General features: G+C 48.4%; 1 protein-coding gene across 3 annotated transcripts in view; it reads left to right on the forward strand.

The window, feature by feature from the left end:
• Positions 1 to 12062, forward strand: part of FANCD2 (FA complementation group D2) — a 170659-nt gene that overhangs the window by 78677 nt on the left and 79920 nt on the right. For all 3 annotated transcript variants that reach the window (XM_090021350.1, XM_090021352.1, XM_090021351.1), the window contains exons 20-21: positions 7338 to 7398; positions 7897 to 8022. In XM_090021350.1, the coding sequence (XP_089877476.1) occupies positions 7338 to 7398; positions 7897 to 8022 (187 nt within the window). The remainder of the gene's footprint in view (positions 1 to 7337; positions 7399 to 7896; positions 8023 to 12062) is intronic.

Here is a 12062-nt window from a genome sequence, read left to right on the forward strand (position 1 = left end):
TTCTGCTACTGGACTTGCTTTCTAGCTAGCACTTGTTAAGAAATATTTTGATCAGCACCAGTAGGGGCTGTGACTTTACAAAGGGGATCTTGGCCATGGTAGACAAACCAGCTGATCATGAGTTCCTAGTACAATGTTGTGGCCTAAAGAGCTAACGTGGTCCTTGTATGTATAGACAGGAATCTTCAGTAGGAACAGAGAGTTATACTGTCTCTGTACTAGCGTGACCCCTGCTAAAATATCATGTTCAGTTCTTATTCAACAATTGATGAAGGATGTTGATACAGTGGGTTCAGAGAAGTGCCATGAGACTGACTAAAGGATGAGAAGACAGGTTTTATCATGTGAAAGACTCAAGGAGCAAAATCTGTCTGGTAGATTGAGGTGACTTGATCACAGTATCTATATAAGGAACATAACTTTGATGTGCTCTTTCTGTAGCACAGAAAGGTGTTTCCACATCCAATGGCTGGAAGATAAACCTGGACAAATTATAAATAAGGTGCAATTTTTTGGAAGGAATGACAATCAGAACAAGTTACAAAGCTCTGGGATAGATCACTGGCAGTGTTTAAATCAAAACTGTATGTTTTCTTAAAAGATTAGTTCCAATAAGAACAGGAATTAATTCAGAGTAGTCCTATGGCCTGCATTACACAGGATGTCAGACTAGATGATCATCACAGTGTGTCCTCTCTGGCTTGATAATTATGAAGCATCTCTTCCAGGATATGGCCTTTGTATGCTAAGTGTGTGGAACAGTGAAGAGGCATACTTGCTACGAAAGGCTTTAAATACTTTAATGGTTTTTCACTAGCATTCCATTTAAATGATCTGGCACATTCCCCATGTAACTTGTGAAAGGTGAATATTCCCTGAGGGCAGGGTTTACCTGAGAGGTCTCAAGAGTATAAAATTAAGGTATTGTGAATGATCACACAATTCACTCTTATTGGATTGTTTCATAACAAGTCAATCATCATGGTGTCCTGTGACCAGTGGGGTCCATCAAGGCTCCGTCCTTGGACCCATATTGTTCAACATCTTCATTAATGATGTGGACATTGGAGTCAGAAGCGGACTGGCCAAGTTCTCCGATAACACCAAACTTTGGGGCAAAACATCCACACCAGAAGACAGGAGGGTGATCCAGGCTGACCTGGACAGGCTCAGCAAATGGGCGGACAAGAACCTGATGGTGTTTAATGCTGAAAAACCTGCAGCAACCTTATAGGCTCGGCAGTGCTATGCTGGCTAGCACTATGGAAGAAAGAGACTTGGGGGTCATCATTGACCACAAGATGAACATGAGCCTGTAATGTGATGCTGCGGCTAGTAAAGCAACCAAAACGCTGGCTTGCATCCATATCCCGGGACATCATTCTCACGTTGTACTTGGCCTTGGTGGGGCTGCAGCTGGAGTACTGCGTTCAGTTTTGGGCTCCACAATTCAAAAAGGATGTGGGGAAACTTGAGAGAGTCCAGAGAAGAGCCACACGCATGATCAGAGGTCAGGAAAACAGACCTTACAACGGCAGGCTGAGCACCATGGGGCTCTTTAGCCTGGAAAAGCGCAGGCTCAGGGGTGATCTGATGGCCACCTATAAATTTATCAGGGGTGACCACCAGGATCTGGGGGAACATCTGTTCACCAGAGCGTCCCAAGGAATGACGAGGTTGAACGGTCATAAACTACTGTGAGACCGTATCAGGCTGGACATAAGGAAGAATTTCTTTACTGTCCGAGCCCCCAAGGTCTGGAACAGTCTGCCAGCGGAGGTGGTTCAAGCAGCTACATTGAACACCTTCAAGAGTAAATTGGATGCTTATCTTGCTGGGATCCTATGAACCCAGCTGACTTCCTGCCCTTTGGGCGGGGGGCTGGATTCAATGATCTTCCGAGTTCTCTTCCAGCCCTAATGTCTATGAAATCTATAGCATGCTTTTCATAGATTTCATAGACATTAGGGCTGGAAGGGACCTCGGGAGATCATCGAGTCCAGCCCCCTGCCCAAAGGGCAGGAAGTCAGCTGGGGTCATAGGATCCCAGTAAGATAAGCATCCAATTTACTCTTGAAGGTGTTCAATGTAGGTGCTTGAACCACCTCCGATGGCAGGCTGTTTCAGACCTTGGGGGCTCGGACAGTAAAGAAATTCTTCCTTATGTCCAGCCTGAAACGGTCTTGCGGAGTTTGTGACCGTCCGACCTCGTCATCCCTTGGGGCGCTCTGGTGAACAAACGTTCCCCCAGATCCTGGTGGTCACCCTTGATAAATTTATAGGTGGCCATCAGATCACCCCTGAGCCTATGCTTTCCCAGGCTAAAGAGTCCCATGGCTCTCAGCCTGTCATCGTAAGATTTGTTTTCCTGACCTCTGATCATGCGCGTGGCTCTCCTCTGGACTCTCTCAAGCTTCTCCACATCCTTTTTGAATTGTGGAGCCCAAAACTGGACGCAGTACTCCAGCTGCGGCCTCACCAAGGCCGAGTACAAGGGGAGATGACGTCCCGGGATTTGCTCGAGAAGCATCTATGGATGCAAGCCAGTGTTTTAGTCGCTTTACTAGCCGCAGCATTGCATTGCAGGCTCATGTTCATCTTGTGGTCAATGATGACCCCCAAGTCTCTTTCTTCTGTAGCGCTAACCAACGTAGCACTGCCAAGCCTATAAGGGTGCTGCAGGTTTTTCCTCCCAAGGTGGAGAACCTTGCATTTTTCGGTGTTAAACACCATCAGGTTCTCGTCTGCCCATTTGCTGAGCTTGTCCAGGTCAGCCTGGATCACCCGCCTGTCCTCTGGCGTGGATGCTTTGCCCCAAAGTTTGGTGTCATTGGCGAATTAGGCCAGTCCACTCCTGACTCCAATGTCCACATCGTTAATGAAGATGTTGAACAGTATGGGTCCCAGGACAGAGCCTTGAGGGACCCCACTGGTCACAGGGCACCACAATGAGTGACTGCCATCAATTACAACCCTCTGGGTCCGACCATGGAGCCAATTTCCCAGCCAGTAGATCATGGTGGAGCCAAGGCCACAACTGGCCAGTTTGGCTAAGAGGTGATCATGGGATACCAGATCAAAAGCTTTTTTGAAGTCAGGATATATGACATCAACCTCTTCTCCCTTGTCCAGGTGATAGGTCACCTGGTCATAGAAGGAAATGAGATTGGTCAAACAAGACCTACCCGCAACAAACCCATGCTGGCTGTCCTTTAGGATGTTAGCCTGGGCCAGTCCCTCAAGGATGGCCTCCTTAATAAACTTTTCTAAGATCTTCCCCAGGATAGAAGTCAGGCTAATGGGCCTGTAGTTAGCCAGATCCACTCTCCTCCCTTTTTTGAAGATCGGCACCACATTGGCCTTCTTCCAGTCTTCAGGCACTACATCAGAGCGCCAGGAGTTTTCAAAGATCCGTGCCAGGGGCTGGGCTATGACGCTCGCCAGCTCCTTGAGTACCCTGGGGTGCAGATTGTCAGGGCCAGCTGACTTGAAGGTATCCAGCTTCTCAAGGTGTTCCTTCATGAGGTCAGCATTTATGGAGGGTAGGGGATCCCCATCACCCGGATCTCCCTGTCCCATAGCAGGCATGGGCGTCCCATGGGACTGATGAAAGACTGACGCAAAGTGCCTATTTAATAGGTTGGTTTTTTCCTGGGTGTCAGTTGTCAGTTGCTCCATCTGGTTTAGCAGGGGTCCAACATTGCCCTTGCTTTTCCTCCGGCTCCCCACATATCTGAAAAAGGACTTTTTGTTGTCCTTGATGCCTGAAGCTAGTTGGAGTTCAGTTGCAGCCTTGGCTTTCCTGGTTTGGTCCCTGCAGGACCGGACCAGCGCGGAGTAATCCTCCTTGGAGGTGAATCCCGTCCTCCATCCTTTGTAGGCTTTCCTTTTTAGCCACAGTAGGTCCGCTAGGTCTCTGGAGAGCCAGGGGGGCTGCTGTGCCTTCTTGCTGCCTTTCCTCCGTGTTGGAATAGATTTAGCTTGTGCATTGAGGATCGCTTCCTTGAGAAGCAACCACTCTTCTTGAACTCCCATCTCCCTGGGGTCATGGTCCCTGAGGGCCTGACCGACTAGCCTTTTGAGCTTGTCAAAGTCGGCTTTTCTGAAGTCAAGGACTTCTGTGTTGCTGACTGACTTGCCAGCTTTACGGCGGATGGTGAAGGTGATCAGCTCGTGGTCGCTGTCACCCAGTTTCCCATCAATCACTAGGTCGCCGATTAGGTCGTCCCCCGTAGCCCATACCAGGTCGAGCAGCGCTTTGCCTCTCGTTGGCCCATAGACTTCTTGAGTCAGGTAGAGGTCATCCACACACGAGAGAAAGCTTTGCGACTGCTTGGATTTTGTTGAGTGATCTTCCAACGAGATGTCCGGGTAATTGAAGTCACCCATGACAACCAAGGTCCTGGAGCAAGCGGCCTCAGTCAGTTCCCGGGCGAACTCCTGGTCAAGCTCAGGACTTTGAGTGGGAGGTCTGTAGTAGACTCCCACCGTTGTGTCCCCTGTGCCGTATTCCCCACAAATTTTTACCCAGAGGGTCTCTAGCTGTCCATGCCGGTCGCCAACATCAGCTTGCAGGGACATGTAGCTTTCCTTCACATAGAGAGCTACACCCCCGCCCCTTTTGGCAACACGATCCCTCCTGTACAGGGTATAGCCTTCTATACCCGTGGTCCAGTCATGGGTGGAGTCCCACCAGGTCTCCGTTATCCCAATGACATCATATTTCTTTGCATTGAGCAGGAGGATGAGCTCATCCTGCTTGTTGCCCAGGCTCCTGGCATTAGTGTACAGGCAGGCAAGTGTGCCCTTGGGGGCTCTTGCCTTGCCCACAGATTGTGCCAGGGCTGGGGCAGGGGTGGGCTCCCTTAAGTGCCTTGGTCCGCTGGCTTTGCAAGGGTCGCTCTGCAGGCCAGCAGTGGCAGTAGTCCCCCCATCCCCCAACGGGCTTAGTTTAAAGCCCGGTGGAGCAGGTCAGCCAGCACTGCAGAGCCTCCTCCCCAGGGGAGAGAGGTGGAGGCCATCTCTTCCCAGCAGCTCATTGCCTCTCTCGCCAAAGAGCGGGCTGTGGTCATGGAAGCCAAAGCCTTCCCGATGACACCAGCACCGCAGTCTTTGGTTCACCCCATGGATCCTCCTCTCCCTCCTCAGCCCATAGCCCGAGACTGGGAGGATCGATGAAAACACCACCTGAGCTCCCAGACCCCTAAGCCCCGCTCCCAACTCCCTGTAGTGCCTCATGACCTGGCTGGGGGTGCTCCGAGCCGTGTCATTGGTGCCCACGTGAATCAGGAGCATGGGGTAGTGGTCTGTGGGCCGGAGGAGCTGCGGGATCCTCTCTGCAATGTCTCGGATGCGGGCCCCTGGGAAGCAGCAGACTTCCCAGGCTAAGGGGTCGGGGTGGCAGATTGCCCCCTCGGTCCCCCGCAGGATGGAGTCTCCCACAACAAACACCTTTCGCTTTGTCTTGGGGAGAGCGGGGGCAGTAGCTTTTCCATGTTGCATTAAAGTGGAAAGGAAAGTACAGGTCATGGAGAGGCGCTGCATGCGTGTTAGGAAATGCAACCTTTTCCTAGCACAGAAAGTGAGCCATTAATTTGGTTTGTGGCAGAAAATAAAAAAATGGTTCTGCCACAAACTGTTAGCTCTTTCTGAGAGCCACTTTGTGAGAAATCAAAGTTTTTTCTAGCTCCATGTGTAATGCCTGTCCAGTTTCATGTAGCATTGTGAGGTCTTTAAGATCCCCAGTATCCCACAGTCATTTGTTCCCCATTTCCCTACTCTGTGGGGGAGGGAAAGCGGATGGCTCAGTGGCAAGCTCTCTGAAAGCCCTTTGGGGATCCTCCCACAATGACTAAGATAGATTTGGCTGTTTCTGCTAATTCTCATCACTTCTTGCACAAGCAGTGGTGGGAATTCCCTCACCCTATCCCCAACACAGTCCCTTCCCTTCTACCTGCCCACTCTGCCAATCAGCAGAGTGAGGCCCTGGGGTAAGATAAGAGTAAGAAGTCTTGTCATCACTTTAAGTGCCATAGTAAGAACTGGGGCCCTGACAACAGCACGACTGTGGGTGGTAGGAGCAAGGAGAGTAGTTTTTCTTGCTCCTGCTACCCTGTAGAGCAGGAGATTGTCCTTGGCAGCTGCTCTTTTCCCTCTTCCCCAAAAGGTGGGGAGGGCAGGCTGTTAATTATTGGGCTCTCCTGGAGGTGGGAGCAGTCCCTTTTCGCACCCTGGCTGGAAAGCATGCCTTTGAAGTAACTACAACTTTCTAGCTAGAGATTTGAATGCCTGTATACCCCCTTTCTCACCATGTTTTCCTAGCACTACAATCAAACAACTGTCCATAGCCACAGTCCATAGCTGACTCTCTTCAGTCTCATGAACCTGAACACTTTCCAGCAGCAGTTCTCATAGCTGCTCTTCTGCACAGCTTTATCTCCAATGTAGCTAACTAACTGGAAACTACCTTCTAGTTGTGTATGCCATTGGAGAGTGTATTGGAGACCTAGACAGATAGCGACTGATTGCAAAGAGGACTCATACTAATCAGACTGCTATCCTAATATTTTAAAATGGCTCTTTTGGATTCCCTGTAAATCTTTTCTGCTCTTTAATGTTCTTACCCTATTTGAATCACTGGTTGTATTCACTGCCTGAATTTCCCGGAACAATATGGCTCTAGCCTTCCTTTTGAATTAAGTAGTAGGTTTTTTTTTTTTATAAACTCTCCAGTTGAAACTTGAGCACATTACAGTGATGCTCCTAGAATCTTACCACTCTGACAGTTTCTGTTGGCATTTAAAACCAGTCTACAGACATGCATGGTCCTAGGGGTAGTACTGCTGGGCTTAGCATATTTTTGTATATGTAGCATAGAAAAAATGGTATAAGAATTTTTTCCTAGCCCCTACAGGTGATCAGTTGAAGCCCAGAAGCATGGGATTGGATTATATCATTATCTTAATGCAGAACTTACAGGTGTTATGAGACTACTAAATGGAGCCCAACTAATCCTGTTTCTTCAGAGTCCAGCAAGAATAGAGATGATAGGGGAAGGACTTGATACCCAGCTTTCCCACAGCAGAGGCTGGAGAACTTCTGAGATCTGTAAGCATGTCTATTAGAAAGACATCCTATCTGGCTTTAAAGACTCCAAGCAATGGCAAATCTACCATTTTCCTTGATAAGCTGTTCCATTGTGCTTCTTGATAGGCCCATCCTTTCCATGAGTAATTCCTCTACCCCAGGACAAGGAGTTTTGTGTATAATTGTAAATTGATTTTAGCTTCTTACTTTAAATAGTGAGCATTGACAACAGAGTTTTCAATTGGTTTCAGAAATGAAGGAGATGGGAGTTTGTTGGAAAGGACACAGATGAGTGAAGAGCACCATAGGCAGGTGAGTGCCAGCCCAGGGTGTATGCCTGAGGGAGACTGGAGTGTGGGCAGCAGCCAGTTGTTTATCCTAAGATGGGACATCTGATGCAAAGGAGTGCGTCTGTGGAGGTTCCAGATCTAACTGGGGGCATGGGGTTGGCCTGTGTCACCGTCAGGCCCAGGAGTGTGTGTTCATAGGAAACAGTATCTGAGGCCATCTGTGGAAAAAGGACTTGGGGGAAATAGGTCTGTATCTAGATGGTAGGCTTTTTAATCTGAGGAGCTTAGCTTTCTTTTTTTTGTATCTGCAGTGTCTAAAATAATGGACTCCTGCCCAGTAATTGGGAAGCCTCCGCATTGCACTACAAATAAATATAAAAATCAGTGGAAAAAGTCAGAGGCTGACAATGGGGTTAATGAATTTGTGTGTCTTTGTGGGCAGCGGAATGGTAGATCACGCCTGTCTCTGATCAAGGCAGTGGGTAGGACTATTGTCCTTTGACTAGACCCTTTTTTGCAGCTCATCATCCTGCTTGATCTTGTGAGCTTCTGCTGTGAACAGACTCCGAATGCTTTGGCGCTCTATTATGATGAACTTGCAAACTTGATTGAGAAACAAAAAGGAAATTTGGACTCTCAAATCCTGGTAAGTTACAGAGCTTTTTGTATCTTGTTGCTTATATTAGCCTTCAGAAAAATGAAGTTTCCTAGGCATTAGCAGGGTCAACCTGAGAATTTCATTTCCGTCTGAAAAGTCTTCCCTTTTCCTATCACAGAAAAAACCTAAGATTCCTGTAATGAGCAGGGATGAGCTTGAAAGTCCAGTCTTTCAGCTCAGTGCTTTACCTGTTTTCAGCCCCTGTAATATGGCCAATTTCCAGTTCTCTGGTATGGGCTGCCAATTTCCTGTCTTTGTTTGTGTGTACAGGGACTTCTTTTACGTGGCAAGAAAAAAGAGAAAAACCTTCTTTAAAAATAGTAAATCTGATCATATGTAGGAGGGAGACATGGAATACAGTGGAACCCAAAAGTGCCTTTAACCTTGTTTTTTTGCAACTGGCACCCCTTCAAACATTCACTGCTGCCTTATTTCCGTGAGGTTGGAGATGTTACTGTGGGGCACTGACAAGAGGGAGAGATGCATATAGCTGGTGGGGTGAGGCATCAAGTTGGGACTGCGTCCTTCCTGTAGAGAGTCTGCATTGACCCTGTCTTCCTTTCTGCTATGTGTCCTTCCTAGTGCTGCATGGCCTTCTGCTGTACTCCTAGAATTATAGAAAAGTAGGGCTGGAAGGGACCTTGGGATGTCATCTAGTCCAACTCCCTTCAAGGTAGAATCGTCCTTATCTAAACTATCCCAGTCAAGTACTTGTCTATTCTAGTCTTAAAACTACACAAACAACCCTGCTATACAACTACTGAGTACAATGCCCCAAAATACCGAGAAACTCTAAGCTGCCACAGGTGAAGCAGGGAGACGAGGGCACTGTCAATGCCCTGCAACTGCAAGGACAGAACTGGTTTGTTAAAATATGCTTAAGAGATCCAAGGAGGAGGACCATACCCCTCAAAACAAGAGGAAGGCAGAACCCCTCATAGTCTGTGCCAATCTGTTTATGTGAAAATTCACTGTGGGGTGAACTTCTCAGTGAAAATAGCAGGTTATACTGGGGGTTGGTAGGTTCTGGGGGTCTGTTTTGCTAGGGTAAAGAATCTTGTTGCTTTGGTAAGGGAGAAGTCAGGACTCATGTTGGGGAAGTGGTAGAACTTTGCTAGGTTGTGATTCATGGACTGAAGTCCCAGGGTCATAGCAATCCCAAATAGTTAGCCAGGGGTGACTGTCTATGATATGTAGTACCGTTGGTTGAAGATCACAGAAGTGTTCTGTCTTGATCTTAAGCCTCCAGAGCTATAAGAAAGGCATGTTCTTGAGTCAGATAACCTGAAGTAATATCTTGGGTAAAACATAAATGTCCCTCATCTTCATGAGGAAAGGCAAGAAATTTGTCAGTGATACTGTATTTTCTCTCATATAACGCACCCCTGAATGTAACGCACCATATTTTTGGAAGGACCAAGACAGGAAAAAAGTCTTACTTTGGAATAAAAGTAAGTATCAGAGGTCTGGGCCTCTGTGTACCAGTGCCTGCAGGCCACTTTTACTCTTAAACCATTGCTGTGACCCATTTTGCATGAGAAGGAACTGTGTTGAATTCTTCATGCTATGCACTAGGTCTTAGATCAGAGACTGTCCAGTGTATGCATACCACCTAGTCCAAGCCATGTGGCTCCCCTGCAGCACTGGAGGGCTTGATTGCATGCAGAATGCATATTAAGATAACGTTGAAAAGATGTTCACTCTGGATTGCAGCAAGAGAAAGGGATTTTCATGGGCCACTCATGGCGCCCAGAACTGATTTCACAGTCTCTTCATGGAGAGCTCCCTCTTGTCACTGGCCAAGAGTCCCTGGTAGTTCTGCACCTCACTGCTGATTTGCCAAGAGGCAAAAACCATGGCTGAATTAAACAGCAAAGTATGCGGAAATATCAAATAAAGTACTGCATTGTTATAAATCTAAGTATTAAATTTAAATTAAATTGAAATATATTATGAATATACATTTAAACACTATGAATTGTAACTAATATAAACATAATTTATTGTTAGCATTCTACAAAAAGCTTAGTAATATTAAATAATGCTAATCTTGATAGAAACAATTCATGTTAGTTGTTAAACGATAGCATGCAGCATCCACTGACAGTTGCAGCTGACATCCTCTGTCTCTGTGGTGTGGACATTTATCCATACACTGGGATGTGGAAACCGATCAGGAACAGACTCCCACAACATGGTCACAAAGGCATCTGGCACTCTGACAACTTTCATGTAAGCAGCACATTCCTTGCTACACTATTTCTGCCATGCAGGGATTGATTTCAGTAGCTGAAAGTCAAAACTCAGAAAAGGCAAAAGGGGTAAAAAATATGAACAGCACTAAAAAAGAAGGCAGCCAGTTGTTTAAACCACGGTGGTAGTACTTTCAGTACTGATTCAAATTTGCAGTTATTTCCTGGAACAGTTCTTGTCTCTGTTGTTTTTCATGTTGGCAGTTTGAAAGTTGTGATGCCATTAGGGAAGTAAATATTGTTTAAAAATATTTGTTTAACATCCTATAATTGTATTGGTTAAATGATTAACTGATAACACAGCAGCTCCAACAAAGCTGCTGCTGGCTCCCAGGGCCCTTTGATTGGAGGGAGGTGGGGAAGAGGCAAGCTCAGCCAGACAGCATAGCCCATGTGAAGCCCTGAGCTGGATGGGGAAGAGCACCTGTAAGCCAGCAGCTACTTGCTGAATTGATGTCATTAGTGGGGATCCGGGTTTTCTGTTTGCTGCAGAAAAACACAGCTTTTTTCCTTCAGAGGGGGAAAATGCAGATTTTCTCCTTTGAAGGAGAAAAATCTGGGAAGCCAGAGTTCCATCCTGCAAGGGACTGCTTGGGGCTGTGTGGAGCGGGATGCAGGGGGCAAAGGGCATGCCAGGCAGGGTGGTGGAGAGGAGCTCCTGCAAGGGGCTCTGGGTTGGGAGTGAGGGGCACTGGCAGGCCTGAGGAAACTGTGGGCCAGGAAGGAGCGGCATCGGCAGGGCTGGAGGGGGTTTGTGGCTTGGGAATGAAGGGCAACAGCATGGGCAGGGGTGGAACACTGGCATATCAGGGCTGCTCAGCACCACAAAGTAGTGGGAAGAGGGGACTTGTGTTCTGGTGAGCTAAGGGGACAGGGGGAGCTCTGATTTTTCCATGATAAATGAAACAAAATCAAATGCCAAAATATATAGGTATTTAGAATTTATTTTATTATAATGATTGAGGCATTTTATTGTAATGATTGCCTCCTCCCTGCCAGGACCCGGGATGGCAGGGAGGAGGCAGCCAGGGCAGGGCACAGCCCGGTCCTGTGGCAGGGGTCTACGTGGCTGGGATCAGGGTGGAGCCCAGCCCTGCTCCTGCCCGGCCCTGCCCAGGGTGCGGGGGGGACACCTGGGTGGTGGGCCCTGGGAGAGAATGTTAGTAGGGGTGCACCAATAGAGATTTTTGGGGTTGATACCGATAGCCGATTTTTAAGGAGGTATATTGGCCAGTACTGATCTGATTTCTGAGAGACAGCCCAGCAGCTTGAAGAGCTGTGTCCAGCTGGTAAGTCTGTTGTGGTGGAAGCGGAGGGGAAAGGAAGGGGCATGGTAGGGGGAGCAGATTGAGGGTCCTGCAGCGAGGGAGTGAGGCAGGGGCTGGGCCAGGTGCTGCCCAGCCGGGGCAGGGCAGGGTGTAGGATGGAGCCTCAGGTCATCCAGGGGGCGTAGGAAGGGGGAGGCATGGTTTCCACTGCTGTGTGCACCTGGGAGGGTCATGGGGGAGGGCATGTCCCCCAGGATCTGTGCAGGGTGGGCTGCTGCTGCGGGCTGGGGCAGGGGCTGCACCAGATTCTTCTTGGCAGGGGCTGAGCTGTGCTGCACTCGGTGGGTGGCAGTGGCACTGGGAGGGGGGCTATGGGGGGGCCTGCAGCCACTCCAAAATTTGCTGTAGCCCCCACATTACCCCCCTCCCAGCACTACCACTGCCTGCCCTGAGTGCAGCCCCAGCGTACAGTGGCAGTCCACCCCACCCCTCCCCGCACAGATCTGGG

Source organism: Crocodylus siamensis, chromosome 11, assembly GCF_052110815.1.
Source record: "Crocodylus siamensis isolate JL-2025a chromosome 11, ASM5211081v1, whole genome shotgun sequence".
Taxonomy (NCBI): Eukaryota; Metazoa; Chordata; order Crocodylia; family Crocodylidae; genus Crocodylus; species Crocodylus siamensis.